The sequence below is a fragment of the Pristis pectinata genome, chromosome 4 (assembly GCF_009764475.1).
Source record: "Pristis pectinata isolate sPriPec2 chromosome 4, sPriPec2.1.pri, whole genome shotgun sequence".
Lineage (NCBI taxonomy): Eukaryota > Metazoa > Chordata > Chondrichthyes > Rhinopristiformes > Pristidae > Pristis > Pristis pectinata.
In genome coordinates this window covers 4147072-4168517 of record NC_067408.1, presented here as the reverse complement: position 1 = coordinate 4168517, position 21446 = coordinate 4147072, and the positions used below count along the sequence as shown (strand labels likewise).

Here is a 21446-nt window from a genome sequence, read left to right as displayed (position 1 = left end):
CTACCTGCACTGCACTTTCTCAGTAACTGCAACACTATATTCTGCATTTTTCCCCTCCTTTTTTTTCCCTCATTCCTGTGGCTCCATCCCCCCTTTTCCCCTTCCCCCGCCCTCATGACCTGCCCATCTATTCTCCACCTCCTTGCCTTTATTCCATGGTCCACCGCCCTCTCCTACCGGATTCCTCCTCCTTCAGCCCTTTTGCCACTTCCATCTATCACCTCTCAGTTTCTTGCATCTCCCCCCTTCCCCCATCACCTGGACTCGACGATCACCTGAACTCGCCCATCACCTGCCTGAGTTCCTCCCCCTCTCCTGACCTTCTTATTTCCAGCTTCTGCCCTCTTCCTTTCCAGTCCTGATGAAGGGTCTCGACCCAAAACGTCGACTGTCTATTTCTCTCCATGGATGTTGCCTGACCCGCTGAGTTCCTCCAGCACTTTGTGTGTGTGCTGCACTATATTCTGCGTTCTGTTTTCGATGTAATTATGTCTGACGTGATCTGTCAGGACAATATGCACACAAAGTTCTTCACTGTCTTGGTACATGTGACAATAATTAACCAATTCAATTCAACCATCCCACCTTCTAGGTTGAAAGAAGCAGAGGACCACAAGGAAATTAAGATTGAACCTGCTCAGGCGTCGGAAGAGGTGGAGCCGCTGCCAGAGGATTACTACACCAGACCCATTAACCTGCCCGAGGGTAAGAGCTAAGCCAGCCCGAGACCGATGGACTACATACTGAACGTGCAGTGAATTGTTGCACCTGATGGTGTGTTGTGAACTTCGTGGTATCTTTGCAGGCAGATGTTTGTGATACAGAAATGTAGCCAAAGTCAATGGAGTTCCCATATTGTGCATATTGAGTTCCCTATTGTCTTGCCAGGGTAGGGGAGTCCAAAACTAAAGGGCATAGATTTAAGGTGAGGGGGAAAGATTTAAAAGGGACCTGAGGGGCAAATTTCAAGTAGAGGGTGGTGGGTATATGGAACAAGTTACCAGAGGAAGTGGCAGAGGTCGGTACAATCATGTTATTCAAAAGACATTTGGACAGGTACGTGGATAGGAAATGTTTAGAAGGATCTGGGCCAAACGCAGACAAATGGGACGAGCTCAGGTGGGCAACTTGGTCGGCGTGGACGAGTTGGGCCAAAGGGCCTGTTTTCCGTGTTGAATAACTCTGACTCTATGTACTGAGGCAACCAGCCTAGATGGTCGAGGTTCATTTCCTTTGTGTTCACTGAGTCATGGCCTGCAGCGGGAAGAGGCACTGTAGTTGGAGTCTTGTTAGGGATCTGGAGGGAATTGTCATTGCTGGGGTGAGGGGAGCAGAGGAAAAAAAATCAGCCCATTTGTGCTGTTAGGTAATGCAGATGGTTTGGATATTGAGGTGGAATGGCTTGAGGAGATTTTCTGGCAGTCTCTTGACCTCCTTATGGTTGTGGTCACTAGGGAGAAGCATTGGTGGGATGCTGAAGGCTTTGCAAGAGGATGTTGGCAAGAATTTGAGGGAAAGAACCTACAGAACACGGAATAGGTCACAGAACATAAAGAACAGCAGAAAGATGAGCCCATTCTGTTAACAGATAAGGTCAATGGCTGATTTTCTGCATTGACTCCCCTTCAGACTGTCCCCATTTCCAACATGGGATCCCTAAGAAATAGGAACAAGAATAGGGCACACGGCCCCTTGCTCTGTCATTCAATATAATCACGGCTGATTTATCTTGGCCTCAGCTCTCCCTTCTATTTCCTTTCACCTTTCACTCCTCTGTGGACCAAAAATCAATCTCGGCTTTGAATTTATTCAATGAATTATTCTCCACTGGTCTCAAGTGCAGGGAATTCCAAAGATTCTCAATTCTTGCAGAAGAAATTTCTCATTTCTGTCTTAGGTGGACGACCCCTTATTCTGAAACTACGCTTGTGGTTCCAGCTTACTCCGTAAGGGGTAGCATCCTCTCAGTGTGGACTTTGTCAAGTCCCCTCGGATTCTTTTGTTTCTACGGTCACCTATCATTCTTCCAAACATGTAGAGACTCAACCTGCTCAGCCTTCTTCATCCGAGGAATCGTCTCAATGAACCTTCTCTCCAATGCAAGTATGTTCCTCAATTCACTCAGGATCAATAGACAGGAATTCAATCTTAAATACATCAATGACTGAACATCCAGAACTCTTGGGGAGTAGAGAAGGTCAGAGGTTCACAGAGTGAAGAGTCACAAATGGTGACTTTGTCTTGAGATTACACCACCAACCCCTCCCTCTTTCTGGACTCTGCTGACAGTGAAAATCAAGAATTTTATTTGCTCAGCTGAGATCACTTCATTCTTTCTGAAAGTATAAGAGCCATTGTAATCAGTCTGTCCTCTTGGTACAACCCTCATCGCAAGTTAATGTAATCCAGGATAACAGACCTTGTATAACATGGAACCTAGAACGGTACAGCACAGGAACAGGCCCTTCAGCCCACAATGTTGTGCCAAACTAATTAAACTAGTAAACTTAAATGTCTAACTAAACTAATCCCTTCTGTCTACACAATGTCCATATCCCTCCATTCTCTGCACATTCATGTGCCTATCTATGATCCTCTTAAATGCCTCTATCGTATCTGCCTCCACCACCACCCCTGGCAGCACATTCCAGGCATCCACCGCGCTCTATGCAGAAAAACCCACTTGGCCCGCACATCTCCTGTGAAACCTTCCAAGCAACGAATTGCTTTGTTCTCCACTCATTGACTGCAGCAGCCAGTGCACTCCTAGCAGTAATCCAGGTTTCCCTCCATGCTAGTGATAGATGGAGAACTCCAGCATTAATGCAAGCCTCTCTCAGGGGAGCACAACACAGGAAGGTAGCGAAACCTCAGTTATCCTAGGGCCAACAGCTGAAGATGCTGCATTAAATCCTCAGCGTTGCACTGGAGCACCAAATGAACTCTGGCCCTGGTCTGGACCATTGAGTCAACAACCTTCTGAAAGTGAGGCAAGAGAGTCATACAGCACGGAAACAGGCCCTTCAGCCCAACTGATCCATGCCGACCAAGATTCCCATCTATACTAGTCCCATTTGGCCCATATTCCTCTAAACCTTTCCTACCCATGTACCTGACCAAGTACCTTTTAAATGTTATCAATGTACCTGCCTCAACCACTTCCTCTGGCAGCTCGTTCCATATACTGACCACCCTTTGGGTGAAAAAGTTGCCCCTCAGGTTCCTATTAAATCTCTCCCCTCTCATCTTAAACCTCTGCCCTCGAGTTGTTGATTCCCTAACCCTGGGAAAAAGACTGTGTACATTCACCCTATCTATGCCCCTCGTGATTTTATACACCTCTTTAACATCACCCCTCGGTCTCCTACCTCCAATGAAAACAGTCCCAACCTGCTCAACCTCTCTCGATAACTCAGTCCCTCGAATCCTGGCAACATCGTTGTAAATCTCCTCTGCACTCTTTACAGCTTTCCTATAGACGAGGAGTAAGATGGCAGGTGCCTTCTTTGTTATGTGGTCACACGTGCACCGAAACATACGGTGAAATGCATCGCTTGCTTGGTGTTCTGGGAGCAGCCCGCAGGTGTCGCCACAGTTCTGGCGCCAACATAGCATGCCCACAACTTCCTAACCTGTACGGCATTGGAATGTGGGAGGAAACTGGAGCGCCCGGAGGAATGAATGGATTTAAAGGCAATACCTATCCCTTTGCAACAAGCCTGAAGTTCCACACCACCGGGTTCAGGAACAGCTACTTCCCTACAACCATCAGGTTCTTGAACCAACCTGCACACCCCTAACCCTACCTGAGCAACGGAACACTACGGACCACCTCTTGCACTGCTGTGGACTTGTCTCTGATTGTGTCTTTTTTTTTACACTGATGTCTTGTTTTTACATAGTTTTATTTCTCTCTCTCTTCACTGTCATGTATAATTTATGTTCTGTGTGTTGTCTGTACCTACGTGCCTGTGATGCTGCTGCAAACAAGTTTTTCATTGTACCTGTGCCTCACCGTACTTGTGCACATGACAGTAAACTCGACTTGAACTTAGACTTGACATGGACAGAACACACAGGACTGTTGGACGAGGGGCTGCCACTGTCCCCTTCTATAAAGGATGGCATTAAGACTGACCCTTTCATGTCCAATCTGCCTGTTCATCCCTCCTGATGCCAGCTGCTTGGCACAACCCATCTTGGTGACTTCTGGGTAATGTGGCTTTCTGCAGCCAGCTGGGCTTTCAGGGTAGGTTCAAGGCAGATGGGCATAGCTGCCTCATAAAATGGAGCCATCAAGGACCCATTTACCACCAACCTTACACTAATTCCATTTTGTTCTCACATTCCCATCAACTCCCCCCAGATTCTACTCCTGACTCACATTAGGGACAATTTACAGCAGCCAATTACCCTCCTGACCTGCACGTCTCTGGGATGTGGGGAGGAAATTGAAGCACTCGGGGCGGGTGGAATGGAGAATGTGTAAACTCCACACAGACAGCACCCGAGATCACGATTTAACTCTGGTCACTGAGGCAGTGGTTGTACCAGCTGTGCACGAAATCTTTGATAAATTAGTGCATTAAAACAGCCAGCAGCCTGCTCTCAACCCCACGGATTGTTGAAGCTCTCACTGAGTAATGAGTTAGCAGAGGCAGATCTTGTATTTTATCTCATCCTGTGTGACCCTTTGTCATCCTATAGTGTCGCGGAAAAGTATTATTCGGACCCGGAGGGCGTCTGCTTCAGAAAGCCTTTATTTTCACATGATATCATGGAGAGCTCAGACTCCTAAAAGCGGAGTTCCGAGACTCTGCTCAACAAAAGATTACACTCATTTTTATAGTCAAAATATATGTGACAAGAAGCACTGAATTACACAAATAGAGAAGTTTCACAGCATGTTCTCGGCGATAACCTGAAACACCTATCAGTTTAAAATTTACTCTGCTTGCAGCGGTAGGGCTGATTACGGAACAATGATTCCAAAGAAGAAAAAGTTCCCACGTCCTTAAAGTGCAAGCAAGCTAGGTAGGGTTAGTTAGTTGGCAGTTTACCAAGGACAGACAGTACAGCTGTCATGGTAGAAGTGGCTTGACCCTTTTGGTCCCGAATCGGTAATAATGCTTTAAATTTTCTTCCACATATAGTGACCACCCTTCAGCAGCGACTGCTGCAGCCTGACTTTCAACCCATCAGTGCCTCCCAGTTGTATCCAAGGCACAAACACCTCCTTATAAAACGCTCGCTGCGTTGTCGGGTAAGTCCAGAAATGGGTTCAGAGGTGGCTTATTAATGGTAGTATTGGGAATATTTATGGGGTGGTCAAACCTGTCCCTTAGAACCACGTGCAATTATATTCGGAAGTTTAAAAGCCACAATCATGCTCAACTTTCATAAGTTCAAGTTCATTGCGAATGTTCCATGTCATTAAGTCGGAGAGACAGATTAAACACACGGTGCATTGTGGCCTACTCCTACTGGAGCTAGAGACATCGAGTCTCCTGTTTTTTCATTAGTCTTTCGAAATTAAAGCTTGTTTTATTAGATTTTGTGTAACTTGGCTCTAAAATTGCAGCCACCCCTGTAATATTCTGAACAAATTCTCCATCAGAATAACAAATTCTCCATCAGAATTATGGATGATAATCTGGACAGTACCCAATAAATAACAAAACTGGCTTCTGTTCAAATTCCTACTTAACACAGCAGGCAACTCAGATGAAAAATCACTGTGGTCTTGTTTCAATTTGTTAAGTTTGTGTTGAATGAGTGATATTTTGCCCGTAAGGCAAAGAGGTTTCCTGTCTGGGAGACACAAGAGACTGTAGATGCTGGAATCCAGAGCAAAGGAACAAACTGCTGGAGGAACTCAGCGGGTCAGGCAGCATCTGTGGAAGGAAATGGACAGTTGACGTTTCAGGTTGAGGCCCTTCATCTGGACATGAAATGTCAACTGTCCATTTCCCTCCACAGATGCTGCCTGACCTGCTGAGTTCCTCCAGCAGTTTGTTTTTTTTGCTTCTATCTTGAACATTAAATGTAAAATCTTCCCTCTTCTGGTTTGAAACCAGTTTTCTTAAGTTTGCATCCAAAAAAAATTAACATAGGACGAGTAACATTTAAGTCTTCTGACTGGTAAGCACAGTCTGTTATATATGGGCCTTGTGTTCTGCAGAAATATTCTGCAGGAAATTGCAATCGCGCCACAGTGCTGAGCAAGGTATGACTGGGCTGGGATTATATAGTTGGGTACAATGGTCAGCATGGATGTGGTGGGCTGAAGGGTCTGTTGCTGTGCCCTGACTCTATGGCATCATAGTCCTGCAGTGCAGCAAGGTACGTGCATTTTATGGCCAGTCTGCGGAGATGTGACACCCTTCCCACTGTGAATCTTTTGAAGTTATGATGCTGAACTACCGTAGAGTTTGTCATGAATCTGAGGGAGCTGCACTTGTACCATAAAAAGGATGCATTCTGGCCACCCTTGATCTTGAAGAACCAATAAAAGGAAGAGCAGTCTATATGAAGGGTCTTAACCCGAAATGTTGACTGTCCATTTCCCTCCACAGATGCTGCTAGCACATTGTGACTCCACATTCCAGCATCTGCTGCCGTCTCTTGTGTCTCCGAAGAGTAGTCCTAATGAGCTTTCCTCAGTAACCCATAAGATCTTGGCTGATCCTTCACCTCGGGTCTGCCTTTTGTCCGTTCCCCATCCTTTTTAATTAAATCTACTGTTCTTGCTGTTGGATATTCAGTGATCGAACAAGATCCTGTACTCTCCCTGGTTTGGACCTTCATCCCAACCCTTCAAACAGACCTTTGGCTGGGATTATGTAGAATTTGAAATAGATTGCTTGGCCCGTCTAGTCTGGGCTGATGTTTGTACCCCACACGTGTTCCATTTTACCCCATCATCATATCCTGCATTCCTTTCCTTCATCTATTTATTCTGCTTCACCTCAACCACCTCCCGCAGTATCAGTTTCCACATACTCACCACTCTCAGAGTAAACAAGTTTCTCCTAAATTCTCTGTTGGATTAATTAACAACTATCTTATAGTTATGACTTCCAGTCTAAACTCCATAAATGTGTGAACGAGCTCATCTCTGAGACCCCACCATCATGTTAAAAAACCTTGCCTCTTTTGTTTGGAGGAGACCTCAGCTCTTGTTTTGCTCCAAGTCAGCCCTAGAGCTTTAAATATATCAGAGTTTGTTAAAGCAATCTGCTGGAGGAACTCAGGTGGTCGAGCAGCATCTGTGGAGGGGAATGGAATTGTCAACGTTTCAGGTCAGTATGGCCAGTATACAGAGAAGGGGGGGAGGGATAGCGAGATGGGGGCCAGAGTGGTCCAACTACACCCCTTCCCCTCACCCACCTGGCTCGATCTGCCCGTCATCTTTCACCCCTCCTTGGTCCACCAATAACCTACCGGCCCCTGTCTCACCCCTCCCCTTCTTCTCGCCACACTGGCCATCTTCCCTCTCCATTCTCAGTCCTGATGCAGGGTTTCGACTCAAAACGTCGACAGTTCCTGACCCCCCCGCACTCCCCCAGATGCTGCTCGACCCGCTGAGTTCCTCCACCAGATTGTTTGTTGCTACAGATTCCAGCATCTGCAGTCTCTTGTGTCTCGTATGGTAAAGATTTATCTTGGAATCTGAACTAAAAACAGAACACACTGGAAACACTCAGCAGGTCGGGCAGGAGAGAGAAACTAATGTATTTGGTTCCAATGCCAGGTTGTTGACTCTGAAGTGCTAACTGTTTCTTTCTTCGTGGATGCTACCTGACCTGCCAAGCATTCCCAACATTTCCTGTCTTCATCACTGAGGACTGCTAAAGGATTATTCCAATGCTTGCTGCCAGTACTTAGTGGCTGTTGATATAAATCGTGGTCTTCAGAGAACACATTAAGCTAATGGCATCAGACATTAAATAAACCACAAAAGGAAATGAAGTGCATTGCGAATGAGCAACACACAATCTGCTGGAGGAACTCAGTGGTGGGGGGAGGAATTGTTGACGTTTCAGGTCAAAGCCTCACGCCGGGATTTTATTGGGGGGGAGGCGGAATTCCTTTCCCTCCACAGATGCTGCCTGACCCGCTGAGTTTCTCCAGCAGATTTTGTTGCTCCAGATTCCAGCATCTGCAGTCTCCTGTGTCTCCTCTGTATTGAGAATGATATGACCAGTATTGTGAACTCCTTGGCTTGGGAAATGCAGCCTTGCTTCAGAAATCTCCAGTAGACACCTTCTGGAAGCTTTGAAGGATATTCAACAAGCAAAGAGCTATTGTCGTTTGCAGAGCAAGGCAGTTCTCTGGTTGTATCAAATGGCAATGCTGAAATAATCCTGAAGAGAAAAATATTTTCTTTTACAATGCTTGTATTGATTCCACATAGAAAATACAGAGTCCATGAATCAAAATGTGACAAAATACATTGTTAGATCAGACTTGAAATCACAATACCCCATATTGATAAACAAAAATGATAGTTAATTAATAACAAATAAATTGGAATAATTTTATTATATAAAAAAAATCTAAACTCACTATCAAGACCGAAGCTGTTTGGTTAAAAAAGACAGAGAAAATCCCTTAACACATAATGATATTAGCCAATATCTGTACTTTAATCACCAGATCAAAGGTTTTGAAAATAGTTCAAAAAAGGTCCCCACAATGTTTGAAAGTCTAAGTTTGATTCAGAAATTGAACAACGGATCTTCTCTAAATTTAGGTATGACATAACATCACGTAACCATTGAGCATGGGTAGGCGGAGTAACTTCCTTCCATTTAAGCAACACAGCCCTCCTGGCTATAAGAGAAATAAAGGCCAATATGTTTAAATCAGAAGTCTCCAAAAATATTTTCAAACTCTGTCTTAAAATTAACCTAATGGATTAGATTAACCGATTAATCTTTAGATTAGAGCTGAGAGTTTAATTTCAGACATGGGAGGTTTGTGGCAGGACATCAGTTTGACTTTTATATCTTCTTCCTCTTGCTTTTCACCCTCTCTGCCACACGCCCGTTCGCCCGTGCACTGTAGAAGTGTGAACACAACCTGAGCAAGCCAGAGTTCAATCCAACCTCCATCAAGTTCAAGATTCAGCTGGTTGCCGTGTAAGTACGTTTTGGCGCAAAAGTCTGGCCTTGGATTCAATGCGGTAGTGTTGTGGAGAAGACAGCAAGTGACCTCAAAGATCAGAATTTAAAATGACAGATGATACTGTGTATTACTCATGAGTTGCAGTCCCAACCCCTGCTCCAGTGACCTCATCCTCTGTCCATCTTTATTCTCCCTTTCTTCATCCTGCACTATCCCCTTAGCTGGCTATCTAACCTGTTATTTGGTGATCAGCCCTAGAGTGATCCTCATACAGAATGGATTCTGGTCCTTTGACTTACTCAGTTCAAGCTGACCCTAGAACAACTCGCATTAAGATCCCAAGACAGAGCAGAACCAGGCCATTTGGTCCATCGCGTCTGCTCGGCTACCTCACCATTGGCTAAACTATTCTCCCATCTAGTCCCAATTCCCAGCCATTTCCCCATATCCTTTGATACCCTGACTAATTAGATACCTATCAATCTCCTCCTTAAACACCCCCAATGATCGGGCCTCCACAACTGTATGTGGCAACAAATTCTATAAATCCACCACCCTCTGGCTAAAGAAATTTCTCCTCATTTCTGTTCTAAATGAGTACCCTCCAATTCTAAGACTGTGCCCTCTAGTCCTGGACTCACCCACCGTGGGGAAACATCTTGGCCACATCTACTCTCAACCTACACTAATCCCATTTTATTCTCCCCATGTTCCCATTAACTCAACCCAAGTTTGTATTCCTCACCACACACACACGTGCAAGCAGTTAACCCACCAACCCGCACGTCGTTGGGGTGGGGGAGGAAACCGGAGCAGCCGGGGGAAACCCATTGGGTCACAGGGAGAACGTGCGAACTCCACACACAGCGCCGGAGGTCGGAATTGAACCTGGGTTGCTGGAACTGAGAGGCAGCGGCTCTACCAGCTGTACCACAGGGCTGCCCAATGTTCTTTGTTTTAGTCACTCTCTCATTCTGCAGCCACCCAAATCACTGTGCAAAATGTTCAAACTATGTGAGGCATTGTTGTGAAACAGGTTTGAGGTCTCAGAGGACAAGGACTCTGAACACAGCCTTAGAGATAAATGATTTATATACGAAGACAAACGTAGGGAAAAGGTAACGGGGCAGCACACACATGTGCAGCAGTGATAGCGAGCGTGGGAAAATTGCAACAAGGGTAAAATGCACACACGCACACACAACGGACTGGGTACAGAGAATCAAGGAAAAGCAAAACGATACCCGCCACCCCTTGACTCAGTGCAGGCACGGCTTATGCTACCGGGAATACCAACTAGAACGCTCCTAACCCTATTGAAGTGCACACCTTACCAACAATCTCTCCAGCACTGTTCCACGGTTCCTCGGAGCAATCAAAGAGAATGAACCGGCCACATGTGGCACTCTTTATAGGGCTGGAGGGTCCAGCCCAGGTAGTTCAAAAAGGCTGATGGCCTGAGACCAAATACAAAGGTGCTTAAAGGGACCGATGGGTGGGGTGGAGCCAAACCTTGATTGGCAGTGGGGTGTCTTTCGACCAGGTAATGGGCAGTGCTGTCACATGACAGCCACGACCCTCCACAATAGGGAAGGTAATTGGAGTCTTTTTCCCAGGGTGGACATGTCAAATACCAGAGGGTGTCGGTCTAAGGTGAAAGGGGGAAGTTTAAAGGAGTTGCATGGGGTAAGTTTTATTTTACACAGCGCGGTGGGTGCCTGGAACGGGCTGCCAGGGGAGGCGGTGGAAGCAGACATGATAGTGGTGTTTAAGAGGCATTTCGACACATGAACAGGAATAGAGGCATATGGACCGTGTGCAGGCAGATGGGATTAGTTCCATTGGCATCATGGTCGGTCTGGACATGGTGGGCTGAAGGGCCTGTTCCTGTGGTGTACTACTATGTTCTCTCCAGCTTTCTGTCCTAACCCTACAACAACACCCACCCGTCCAAGGTCTGTCGTGACTGGAAGAAATCTTTCCTTGTTGACTCTGTTCCATTCCTTAGTCATTTCAACCACTAACTGAATCTAATGCCCATTTAACACCCTCAGAAAACCTTGATGCAAGCTTTAATTATTTAATGCATCCTGCAAAAACACCACAGAAGTCATTACTCAGAACTTCCAGCCATAAAGTGCAGCCAAGTATAAACGTTTGGCAACTACATTGAACAAAGCATTGTGCAAGCGCATTACTGAGAAGGACACATTATCAGTTTGCTTTGGATCACGGTTAAACAGTTAGAATTCAGCCAGCAGAGTGGACTTTCTTAAAAACTGTAAAGTTGTACACACAGTGAGGATTGGAATTGTCTCTCACTAGTCCATAAGACAAAGGAGCAGAAGTAGGCCATTCGGCCCATCGAGTCTATCATGAGCCGATCCATTCTCCCATTTAGACCCACTCCCCTGCCTTCTCACCATAATGATGCCCTGGCTACTCAGATACCTATCGATCTCTGCCTTAAATACTGTGCCTCCACAGCTGCCCATGGCAACGAATTCCACAGATTCACCACTCTCTGGCTAAAGAAATTTCTCCGCATTTCTGTTCTGAATGGGTGCCCTTCAGTCCTGAAGTCGTGCCCTCTTGTACTAGACTCCCCTACCATGGGAAACAACTTCGCCATCTACTCTGTCCAGGCCTTTTAACATTCGAATTCTTTCTATGAGGTCCCCCCTCATTCTTCTGAACTCCAAGGAGTACAGCCCAAGAGCTGTCAAACATTCCTCATATGTTAACCCTCTCATTCCTGGAATCATTCTAGTGAATCTTCTCTGAACCCTCTCCAACGTCAGCACATCTTAAATAAGGAGCCCAAAACTGCACACAGTGCTTGTATTTGAAAGCAACACCGAGGTAGTAGTAAATGCTGCTTCATCTTCCTTGCACTGGATAATTTAACGGTGTTTGATCTTCTTGTAAACACTTGAAAGCAATGTGATCTTTCTACCCGAGGGCCAGCAAAATATTTCACCGCTTAAGTAAATACAGCGGCGGTAGATATCTGATGTTAAAAGGACTCAGCACCTGGAAGAGGAGTTGTGAGGTACAAGGCTTGTCGAGTCATAGAGTCACACAGCAGGGAAATGTATTAATCCCATCTGCCAGCTCGTGATCCAGAGTCTTCTATGCCTGGGAGATTCACGTGCTCATCGAGACACTTCTTGAGTGCTGTCAGCAACTCTGCTTCCACCACTCTCAGGCAGTGTGTTCCAGGTACTCACCACTCTCTGTGTGAAAAAGGTCCCCCTCAGTTCCCCTCTATATCTCTCCCCCCCTTTGACCTAAATTTATGTCTTCTAGTTTTATTCAACTCTGATAAGGGGAAACGTTTCCTGCAGCCTAACCCTACGTATATCCCTCATAATTATATACACCTCAATTATATCCGCCTTAGTCTCCTTCACTGCAGGGAAACTGACCCAGCCTCTCCGATCTCTCCTCATCACTGGAACCCTCCATCCTGGTGAATCTCCTCTGCACCCTCCAGCGCTATCGCATCCTACAGCGTGGTGCCCAGAACTGCATGCAGTAGAACCATAGAACACTACAGCACGGAAAACAGGCCCTTCGGCCCTTCTAGTCTGTGCCGAAACTTTATTCCGCTAGTCCCATTTACCCGCACCCAGTCCATAACCCTCCAGACCTCTCCCGTCCATGTATCTATCCAATTTGTTCTTAAAACTTAAGAGTGAGCCCGCATTTACCACGTCAGATGGCAGCTCGTTCCACACCCCCACCACTCTGAGTGAAGAAGTTCCCCCTAATGTTCCCCCTAAACCTTTCCCCTTTCACACTAAAACCATTCTCCCATTTATCCCCACTCCCCCGCCTTCTCACCATAATGATGCCCTGGCTACTCAGATACCTATCGATCTCTGCCTTAAACACTGTGCCTCCACAGCTGCCCGTGGCAACGAATTCCACAGATTCACCACTCTCTGGCTAAAGAAATTTCTCCGCATTTCTGTTCTGAATGGGCGCCCTTCAGTCCTGAAGTCGTGCCCTCTTGTACTAGACTCCCCTACCATGGGAAACAACTTCGCCATCTACTCTGTCCAGGCCTTTTAACATTCGAATTCTTTCTATGAGGTCCCCCCTCATTCTTCTGAACTCCAAGGAGTACAGCCCAAGAGCTGTCAAACATTCCTCATATGTTAACCCTCTCATTCCTGGAATCATTCTAGTGAATCTTCTCTGAACCCTCTCCAACGTCAGCACATCTTAAATAAGGAGCCCAAAACTGCACACAGTGCTTGTATTTGAAAGCAACACCGAGGTAGTAGTAAATGCTGCTTCATCTTCCTTGCACTGGATAATTTAACGGTGTTTGATCTTCTTGTAAACACTTGAAAGCAATGTGATCTTTCTACCCGAGGGCCAGCAAAATATTTCACCGCTTAAGTAAATACAGCGGCGGTAGATATCTGATGTTAAAAGGACTCAGCACCTGGAAGAGGAGTTGTGAGGTACAAGGCTTGTCGAGTCATAGAGTCACACAGCAGGGAAATGTATTAATCCCATCTGCCAGCTCGTGATCCAGAGTCTTCTATGCCTGGGAGATTCACGTGCTCATCGAGACACTTCTTGAGTGCTGTCAGCAACTCTGCTTCCACCACTCTCAGGCAGTGTGTTCCAGGTACTCACCACTCTCTGTGTGAAAAAGGTCCCCCTCAGTTCCCCTCTATATCTCTCCCCCCCTTTGACCTAAATTTATGTCTTCTAGTTTTATTCAACTCTGATAAGGGGAAACGTTTCCTGCAGCCTAACCCTACGTATATCCCTCATAATTATATACACCTCAATTATATCCGCCTTAGTCTCCTTCACTGCAGGGAAACTGACCCAGCCTCTCCGATCTCTCCTCATCACTGGAACCCTCCATCCTGGTGAATCTCCTCTGCACCCTCCAGCGCTATCGCATCCTACAGCGTGGTGCCCAGAACTGCATGCAGTAGAACCATAGAACACTACAGCACGGAAAACAGGCCCTTCGGCCCTTCTAGTCTGTGCCGAAACTTTATTCCGCTAGTCCCATTTACCCGCACCCAGTCCATAACCCTCCAGACCTCTCCCGTCCATGTATCTATCCAATTTGTTCTTAAAACTTAAGAGTGAGCCCGCATTTACCACGTCAGATGGCAGCTCGTTCCACACCCCCACCACTCTGAGTGAAGAAGTTCCCCCTAATGTTCCCCCTAAACCTTTCCCCTTTCACACTAAAACCATTCTCCCATTTATCCCCACTCCCCCGCCTTCTCACCATAATGATGCCCTGGCTACTCAGATACCTATCGATCTCTGCCTTAAACACTGTGCCTCCACAGCTGCCCGTGGCAACGAATTCCACAGATTCACCACTCTCTGGCTAAAGAAATTTCTCCGCATTTCTTTTCTGAATGGGCGCCCTTCAATCCTGAAGTCGTGCCCTCTTGTACTAGACTCCCCTACCATGGGAAACAACTTAGCCACATCTACCCTGTCCAATCTCGTACTTATCTCTCCCAATCTAGGTGGAAAGAGCCTACTCGCATTTACTCTGTCTATACCCCTCATAATTTTGTAAACCTCTATCAAATCTCCCCTCATTCTTCTCCACTCCAAGGAATAAAGTCCTAACCTGTTCAATCTTTCCCTGTAACTCAACTCCTGAAGACCCGGCAACATTCTAGTAAATCTCCTCTGCACTCTTTCAACCTTATATCCTTCCTATAGTTAGGTGACCAGAACAGCACACAATACTCCAAATTTGGCCTCACCTATTTTTTATTGATTGTGACCTTGAGCTGGAGGGAGCAAGACAAAGTACAGCGAATGGTGTCAGAGCAGTGGACACGGACAGATGTTGGAGAGAGGTGCGTGGGGATGCAGTGCTGAAGTGGACCATTGAGGAGGATGGATTGGATTGGTTTATTATTGTCATTATTCTGTATTCAGTTACTGTTTTCCCTTGCACTACCTCAATGCACTGATGTGATGAGATGATCTGTATGGATGGTGTGCAAAACAGTTTTTCACTGCACCTTGGTACATGTGACAATTAGCCAATTTACCAGTTTATGTTTACTGAGATACAGTGAAAAGCTTTTGTTTGTGAGCCATCCTGACAGATCATTCCATACACAAGTACATCGAGGTAGTAAAATGAAAACGGAATGCAGAATATAGTGTTACAGTTACAGAGTGCAGTGCAGGCAGACAATAAGGTGCAAGTGCCACAACAAGGTAGTTTGGGAGATTAAGAGTTCTGTGAGAGAGGTCCTTTCAAGAGTCTGGTAACAGCAGGATAGAAGCTGTCCTTGTCTTTGAAGCCACAGGTGAATTTGAAAGTGGTATCTTGAGCCAAGTGACGTGACTGGGAGGACAACTGAGTGAAAGTTGGGCTGGTGCCGCAGAGCAGGATCTGTCGTACCCATCCCGGAAGAACTGCTGTACGTTAGAGAGAAATGCTGTAACGGTGGGTGGCGAATGAGCAGTGTTGGGGCGAGGAGGGGTGAGGCAGGAGACGGGGGAGTCGGTTATTGTACAACTTGCATCAAATGAAATCTGTTCATGTTGTTCATGTATGTGAACAGGAGTCACACAGAGCCCAGAAGGTGCTTCACTGCAGATCAGCCATTAACCCCTCGGAGGCTTTAAACAATGTTGCCTCGGATGGCAGTTTCTTCTCAAGTGTTCCTTCCTAAAAAAAACATCTCATTTTCCGCACTTCCTGTCGAGTTCGATTGAAAACAGCTTTATTCTACAGCAGAGAGCGAGTTGGCAGGAAACGCGCCTGCTCTCCCTTTCCAAGTTTTCTTCCCGGCATTTGGGCGGTGCGGAGCCATCTGGATGACCTCGGGAAGTGTGGGATCTCAGCACTTGCACCAGGCTTTGCGTCTCTTGATTTAACTGTGCTGCATTTCACACCATTACAGATGTACTGGTGGGCCTGCACTGTCTCCTTTGTGTGTTTCTAATTGCTCGAGGGGCTTGACAGTTTGAATAGTGCACGGAGTTCGCAGGAGAGGTTGGGGTGGGTGGGGGGAGGTGTTTGGGTACACGGTGCCAAAGGGGAACATCCCAAAGTTTTGAAGTCAGTGTTCACCATTGCCATGTCTGACCTTGGCTGCCTCCATTGCCAAGTTGAGGCTAAACACAAACTCGAGGAACAGCACCTGGTATTCCACCTGGGTAGTCTACAACCTGACCGTATGAACACTGACCTCTCCAACTTCAGGTAACCTGCTCCCCCTCTCTCCTCCAGATCTACCCAGTTCCTCCTACACCCTCCCCGGCCCCCAGCACCCTGTTCCTTCCCCCCCCCCCCCACCCACGCCATCTGCCCGTCACCCACACACCCCTCCCACTGGGTCCCCTCCCCCCCACTGTTCCCATCTGCCCTCCCCACCTCCCTTATTTGGTTCCAGGCTCCACCTTCCTCTCCTATCAGATCCCACCATCTGCAGCCCTCTGTCACCTCCACCGATCAGCCCCCAGCCTCTGTCACTGTCCCCACCCTCCCCTCCCCCATCTGCCGATCCCCCCTCCTCACCTGGACCCACCTATCACCTGCCAGCTCTTGCCCCTCCCCTTCCCCTCACCTCTTTATACCGGCTCTCTCCCTTCCTATTTTACAGTCCAAATGAAGGATCTCAGCCCAAAACATCGACTGCCCATTTCCCTCCACAGGTGCTGCCTGACCCGCTGTGTTCTCTGTGTGTTGTTTCACCACTGCACACAGTGCTGGGCTCCTTGTAGCATGAGATCCAAGTCAAGCCAGACCCTGGGTTTTCAGGCATCCAGCCTTTACTGGATGAAAGGGCTTACTTATGATGAGCGTTTGTTGGCTCTTGGACTGTATTCACTGGAGTACAGGAGAATGAGGGGGGACCTCATAGAAACATTTCAAATGTTGAAAGGACTGGACAGAGTAGATGTGATCAAGCTATTTCCCCTGGTGGGTGAGTCCAGGACCAGAGGGCACAGTCTTACAATTAGAGGGTACTGGTTTAAAACAGAAATGAGGAGAAATTTCTTTAGCCAGAGGGTCGTGGATTTATGGAATTCTTTGCCACGTACAGCTGTGGAGGCCCAATCATTGGGGGGGGGGGTTTAAGGAGGAGATTGATAGGTATCTAATTAGTCAGGGTATCAAGGGATATGGGGATAAGGCCGGAAATTGGGGCTAGATAGGAATATAGTTTAGCTCATGGAGCAGACGATGGGCCGAATGGCCTACTTCTGCTCCTTTGTCTTGTGATCTTGTGATTGTTATTTGTATAAATCCCTTCCAAACCCACCGCCTCTACCAGCTAGAAAGACAAGGGCAGCAGAAGCACGGGGACCACCACCCCCTGGAAGTTGCTTCCGAGCCGCACACCATCCCGACTTGGGAAATATAAGATGAGATTTCTTTATTAGTCACATGTACATTGAAACACACAGTGAAATGCATCTTCTGCGTCGAGTGTTCTGGGGGCAGCCCGCAAGTGTCGCCACGCTTCTGGCGCCAACATAGCATGCCCACAACTTCCTAACCCGTACGTCTTTGGAATGTGGGAGGAAATCGGAGCACCCGGAGGAAACCCACGCAGACACACGGGGGGAGCGTACAAACTCCTTACAGACAGCGGCGGGAATTGAACCCGGGTCGCTGGCGCTGTAAAGCGTTACGCTAACCGCTACACTACCGTGCCTGCGTATCACCATTCCTTCACCGTCGCTGGGTCAAAACCCTGGAACTCCCTCCCTTTACCAGCACTGTGGGCACACCCACACCTCAAGGACGACAGCAGTTCAAGAAGACAGCTCGCCACCACCTTCTCAAGGGCGACTAGGGACGGGCGATTAAATGCTGGCTCAGCCTGTGAAGCCCACATCCCCTGAATGCATAATTAAAAAATAACCATGTGGATCAGTTGTAAGGAGAGAGATGTGGATGTTTTAGTCAACGTCTTACAAAAGGTGAGAAGGGAAACAGAAACCTTTGAAGGTGAACAAGGCAAGAAAGGTGGGCAGACATCCTGACGCAAAATAAAGTAGAGCTGCTTCAGGTTAGGCGTCCCTGGAAGAGAAGTGGCAGTGAACTCGACAAATAAGTGAACGTGCTGTGCAGTGGCGTTGGCATCTGTGCTGGAGGTCACGGTGGCTGTGAGGAGCCGAGGCTGAGTGAGCAGCCTGATCCTCGAGGATAAATGCCGAGGTGTTAAATAGGACAATTCATTAGAGTCACAGAGCAGTACAGCACAGATACAGGCCCTTCAGCCCAACCGGTCCATTGCCGACCACGGTGCCCACCCAGCTAGTCCCAATTTCCTGCCTTTGGCCCATATCCCTCCAAGCCCCACCCCTCCATGTACCTATCCAAGTGCCTCTTAAATGATCCTGTTGTACCTGCCTCGCCCACTTCCTCTGGCAGCTCGTTCCATACACTCACCACCCTCTGTGTGGAAAAGTTGCCTCTCAGGTCCCTTATAAATCTTTCCCCTTTCACCGTAAACTTCCTCAGGAGGCTAAAGAAATTTGGTTTGTCCCCTTTGACTCTCACCAACTTTTACCAGTGCACCATAGAAAGCATCCTATCAGGATGTATCACGGCTTGGTACGGCAACTGCTCTGCCCGGGACCGCAAGAAGCTGCAGAGAGTTGTGGACACAGCCCAGCGCATGACGGACACCAGTCTCCCCTCCTTGGACTCTGTCTTTATCTCTCGTTGTCTTGGTGTAGCAGCCAGCATAATCAAAGACCCCACCCACCCGGGACATTCTCTCTTCTCTCCTCTTCCATCGGTTAGAAGATACAGGTGCCTGAGGGCACGTACCACCAGGCTTAAGGACAGCTTCTACCCCACTGTGATAAGACTATTGAACAGTTCCCTTATACAATGCAATGGACTATGACCTATGACCTCACGATCTACCTTGTTGTGACCTTGCACCTTATTGCACTGCACTTTCTCTGTTGCTGTGACACTTTACTCTGTACTGTTATTGTTTTTACCTGTACTACATCAATTCACTCTGTACTAACTTGATGTAACCGCACTGTGTGATGAATTGACCTGTAAGATCGGTTTGTAAGACAAGTTTTTCACTGTACCTCGGTACAAGTGACAATAATAAACCAATACCAATACTTATGTCCCCCTAGTTTTGGACTCCCCTACCCTGGGGAAAAGACTGTTACCATCCACCTTATCTATGCCTCTTTAATTTTAAACGCTTCTATAAGGTCGCCCCTTGTGCTCCTACGTTCCAAGGAATAAAGTCGTAGCCTGGCCAACCTCTCCCTATAACTCAGGCCCTCGAGTCCTGGCAACATCCTCGTAAATCTTGTCTAAACTTCTCTTCTTGATTCTTCTCTTCCGCAGCAACTACGTTCCAGAGGTGCGAATTCTGACCATTCCCAACCTGCGCTACATGAAGGCAAGTACGGTCCCATTTCAGAAGCAAAATACCGCAGATTCTGGACATCTGGAATTTAGAAAAAGGAGGTGGTGCTTGAAATACTCAGCAGGTCAGGCAGCATCCGAAGGGAGAGAAGCAGCAAGAGTTTCAGACTGACGGGACCTCATGAGATCAGCATTCCAGTTTCTGAAGCGTGTATTATTTATAAAACAATTTAAAATGTTAACTAATATTGAATCAGAATCCGGTTTATTATCACTGTCTTATGTGATGTGAAATGTGTTGTTTTGTGGCAGCAGTACAGTGCAAAGACAAAAAATTACTATAAATTGCAAAAATAGTGCAAAAAAAAGAATAATGAGGTTATGTTCAGAAATCTGATGGCGGAGGGGAAGAAGCTGTTCCTGAATCGTTGAGTGTGGGTCTTCAGGCTCCTGTACCTCCTCCCCGATGGTAGTAACAAGAAAGGGGGAAGTTTTATTGGATTAAATGTATTGTATCTCATTGTGGACCTTTTGTGCTTGGGCTGTGGACCTGGTTAATCCCAGCTTCCCACCTCCCCCTCCCACACCCCCACCTTGTTTCTGGTTGAGCAGAGGTGGGACGTTGAGACCTATTGGGGACTAGGAACGCGGGCGGGAGTGTTGAGAGGTTGGGGGGAGGTCATACTGCAGTGGGGAGAGGCAGGAGTGGTTTGGTGATTTGTATTCTCAACTCTCTGCCTTCAGGAGAGCCAAGTGCTGCTGACACTCACTAACCCTGTGGAGAATCTCACCCACGTGACCCTGCTGCCCTGCGAAGAGTCAGACCCTGATGACGTGTATAGCACTGCCAAGGTAAACGCCCCAGGGCTGGAATCGGTTTATTACTGTCACATGTACTGAGGTACAGTGAAAAACTTGTCTTGCATACCGTTTGTACAGATCAATTCATTACACAGTGCACTGAGGTAGTACAGGGTAAAACAATAACAGAAACCAGAATAAAGTGTTACAGTTACAGAGAAAGTGCAGTGCAGGCAAACAATAAGGTGCAAGGTCATAACGAGGTAGATTGCGAGGTCAGGAGTCCATTTTATCATTTAATAGTCTTATAACAGCAGGATAGAAACTGCCCTTGAGCCTGGTGGTACGTGCTTTCAGGCTTTTGTATCTTCTGCCCAGTAGGAGGGGGAAGGAGAGAGAATGCTCGGGGTGGGTGGGGTCTTTGATTATGTTGGCTGCTTTCCTACTGTTTCTCTTTCCCACTCCTTCCTGTTGTAAGAGGGTGTGTTGCATTTCTCTGCTCTGGTACAAGGCTGTCTGCTTGTGCTGCCTCTGCACAGGAGTCCCTCACTGACCAGAGGAACGTGGAGCTCCCCCCACCCTCCAATTGCCCACCTTCTCTGGCTGGACTCCACCAAGACTGGGGTTGTCCTTGCCAGCTGTCATCCACAGCCTTCAGCTGGTGTGTCCATCTGTGGAGGCTTCACTCTGCGTACACACCACGGGGCCTCACACCCTGTCACCCAGTCCCCGGTCGCACCCAGTCTCCCTCGCACCCTGTCACCCAGTCCCCGGTCGCACCCTGTCATCCAGTCCCCGGTCGCACCCAGTCTCCTTCGCACCCTGTCACCCAGTCTCCCTCGCACCCTGTCACCCAGTCCCCCGTCGCACCCAGTCTCCCTCGCACCCTGTCACCCAGTCTCCCTCGCACCCTGTCACCCAGTCCCCGGTCGCACCCAGTCTCCCTCGCACCCAGTCACCCAGTTCCCCGTCGCACCCTGTCACCCAGTCCCCGGTCGCACCCAGTCTCCCTCGCACCCTGTCACCCAGTCCCCGGTCGCACCCAGTCTCCCTCGCACCCTGTCACCCAGTCCCCGGTCGCACCCTGTCATCCAGTCCCCGGTCGCACCCAGTCTCCTTCGCACCCTGTCACCCAGTC

The 21446-nt window shown here is 47.6% G+C and overlaps 1 protein-coding gene across 3 annotated transcripts in view; it reads left to right on the top strand.

Annotated features, from left to right (window-relative positions):
- Positions 1 to 21446, top strand: part of dctn4 (dynactin 4) — a 50474-nt gene that overhangs the window by 21234 nt on the left and 7794 nt on the right. For all 3 annotated transcript variants that reach the window (XM_052013810.1, XM_052013811.1, XM_052013813.1), the window contains 5 exons: positions 593 to 705; positions 5154 to 5263; positions 9070 to 9143; positions 19487 to 19541; positions 20252 to 20359. In XM_052013810.1, coding sequence (XP_051869770.1) covers positions 593 to 705; positions 5154 to 5263; positions 9070 to 9143; positions 19487 to 19541; positions 20252 to 20359 — 460 coding nt within the window. The remainder of the gene's footprint in view (positions 1 to 592; positions 706 to 5153; positions 5264 to 9069; positions 9144 to 19486; positions 19542 to 20251; positions 20360 to 21446) is intronic.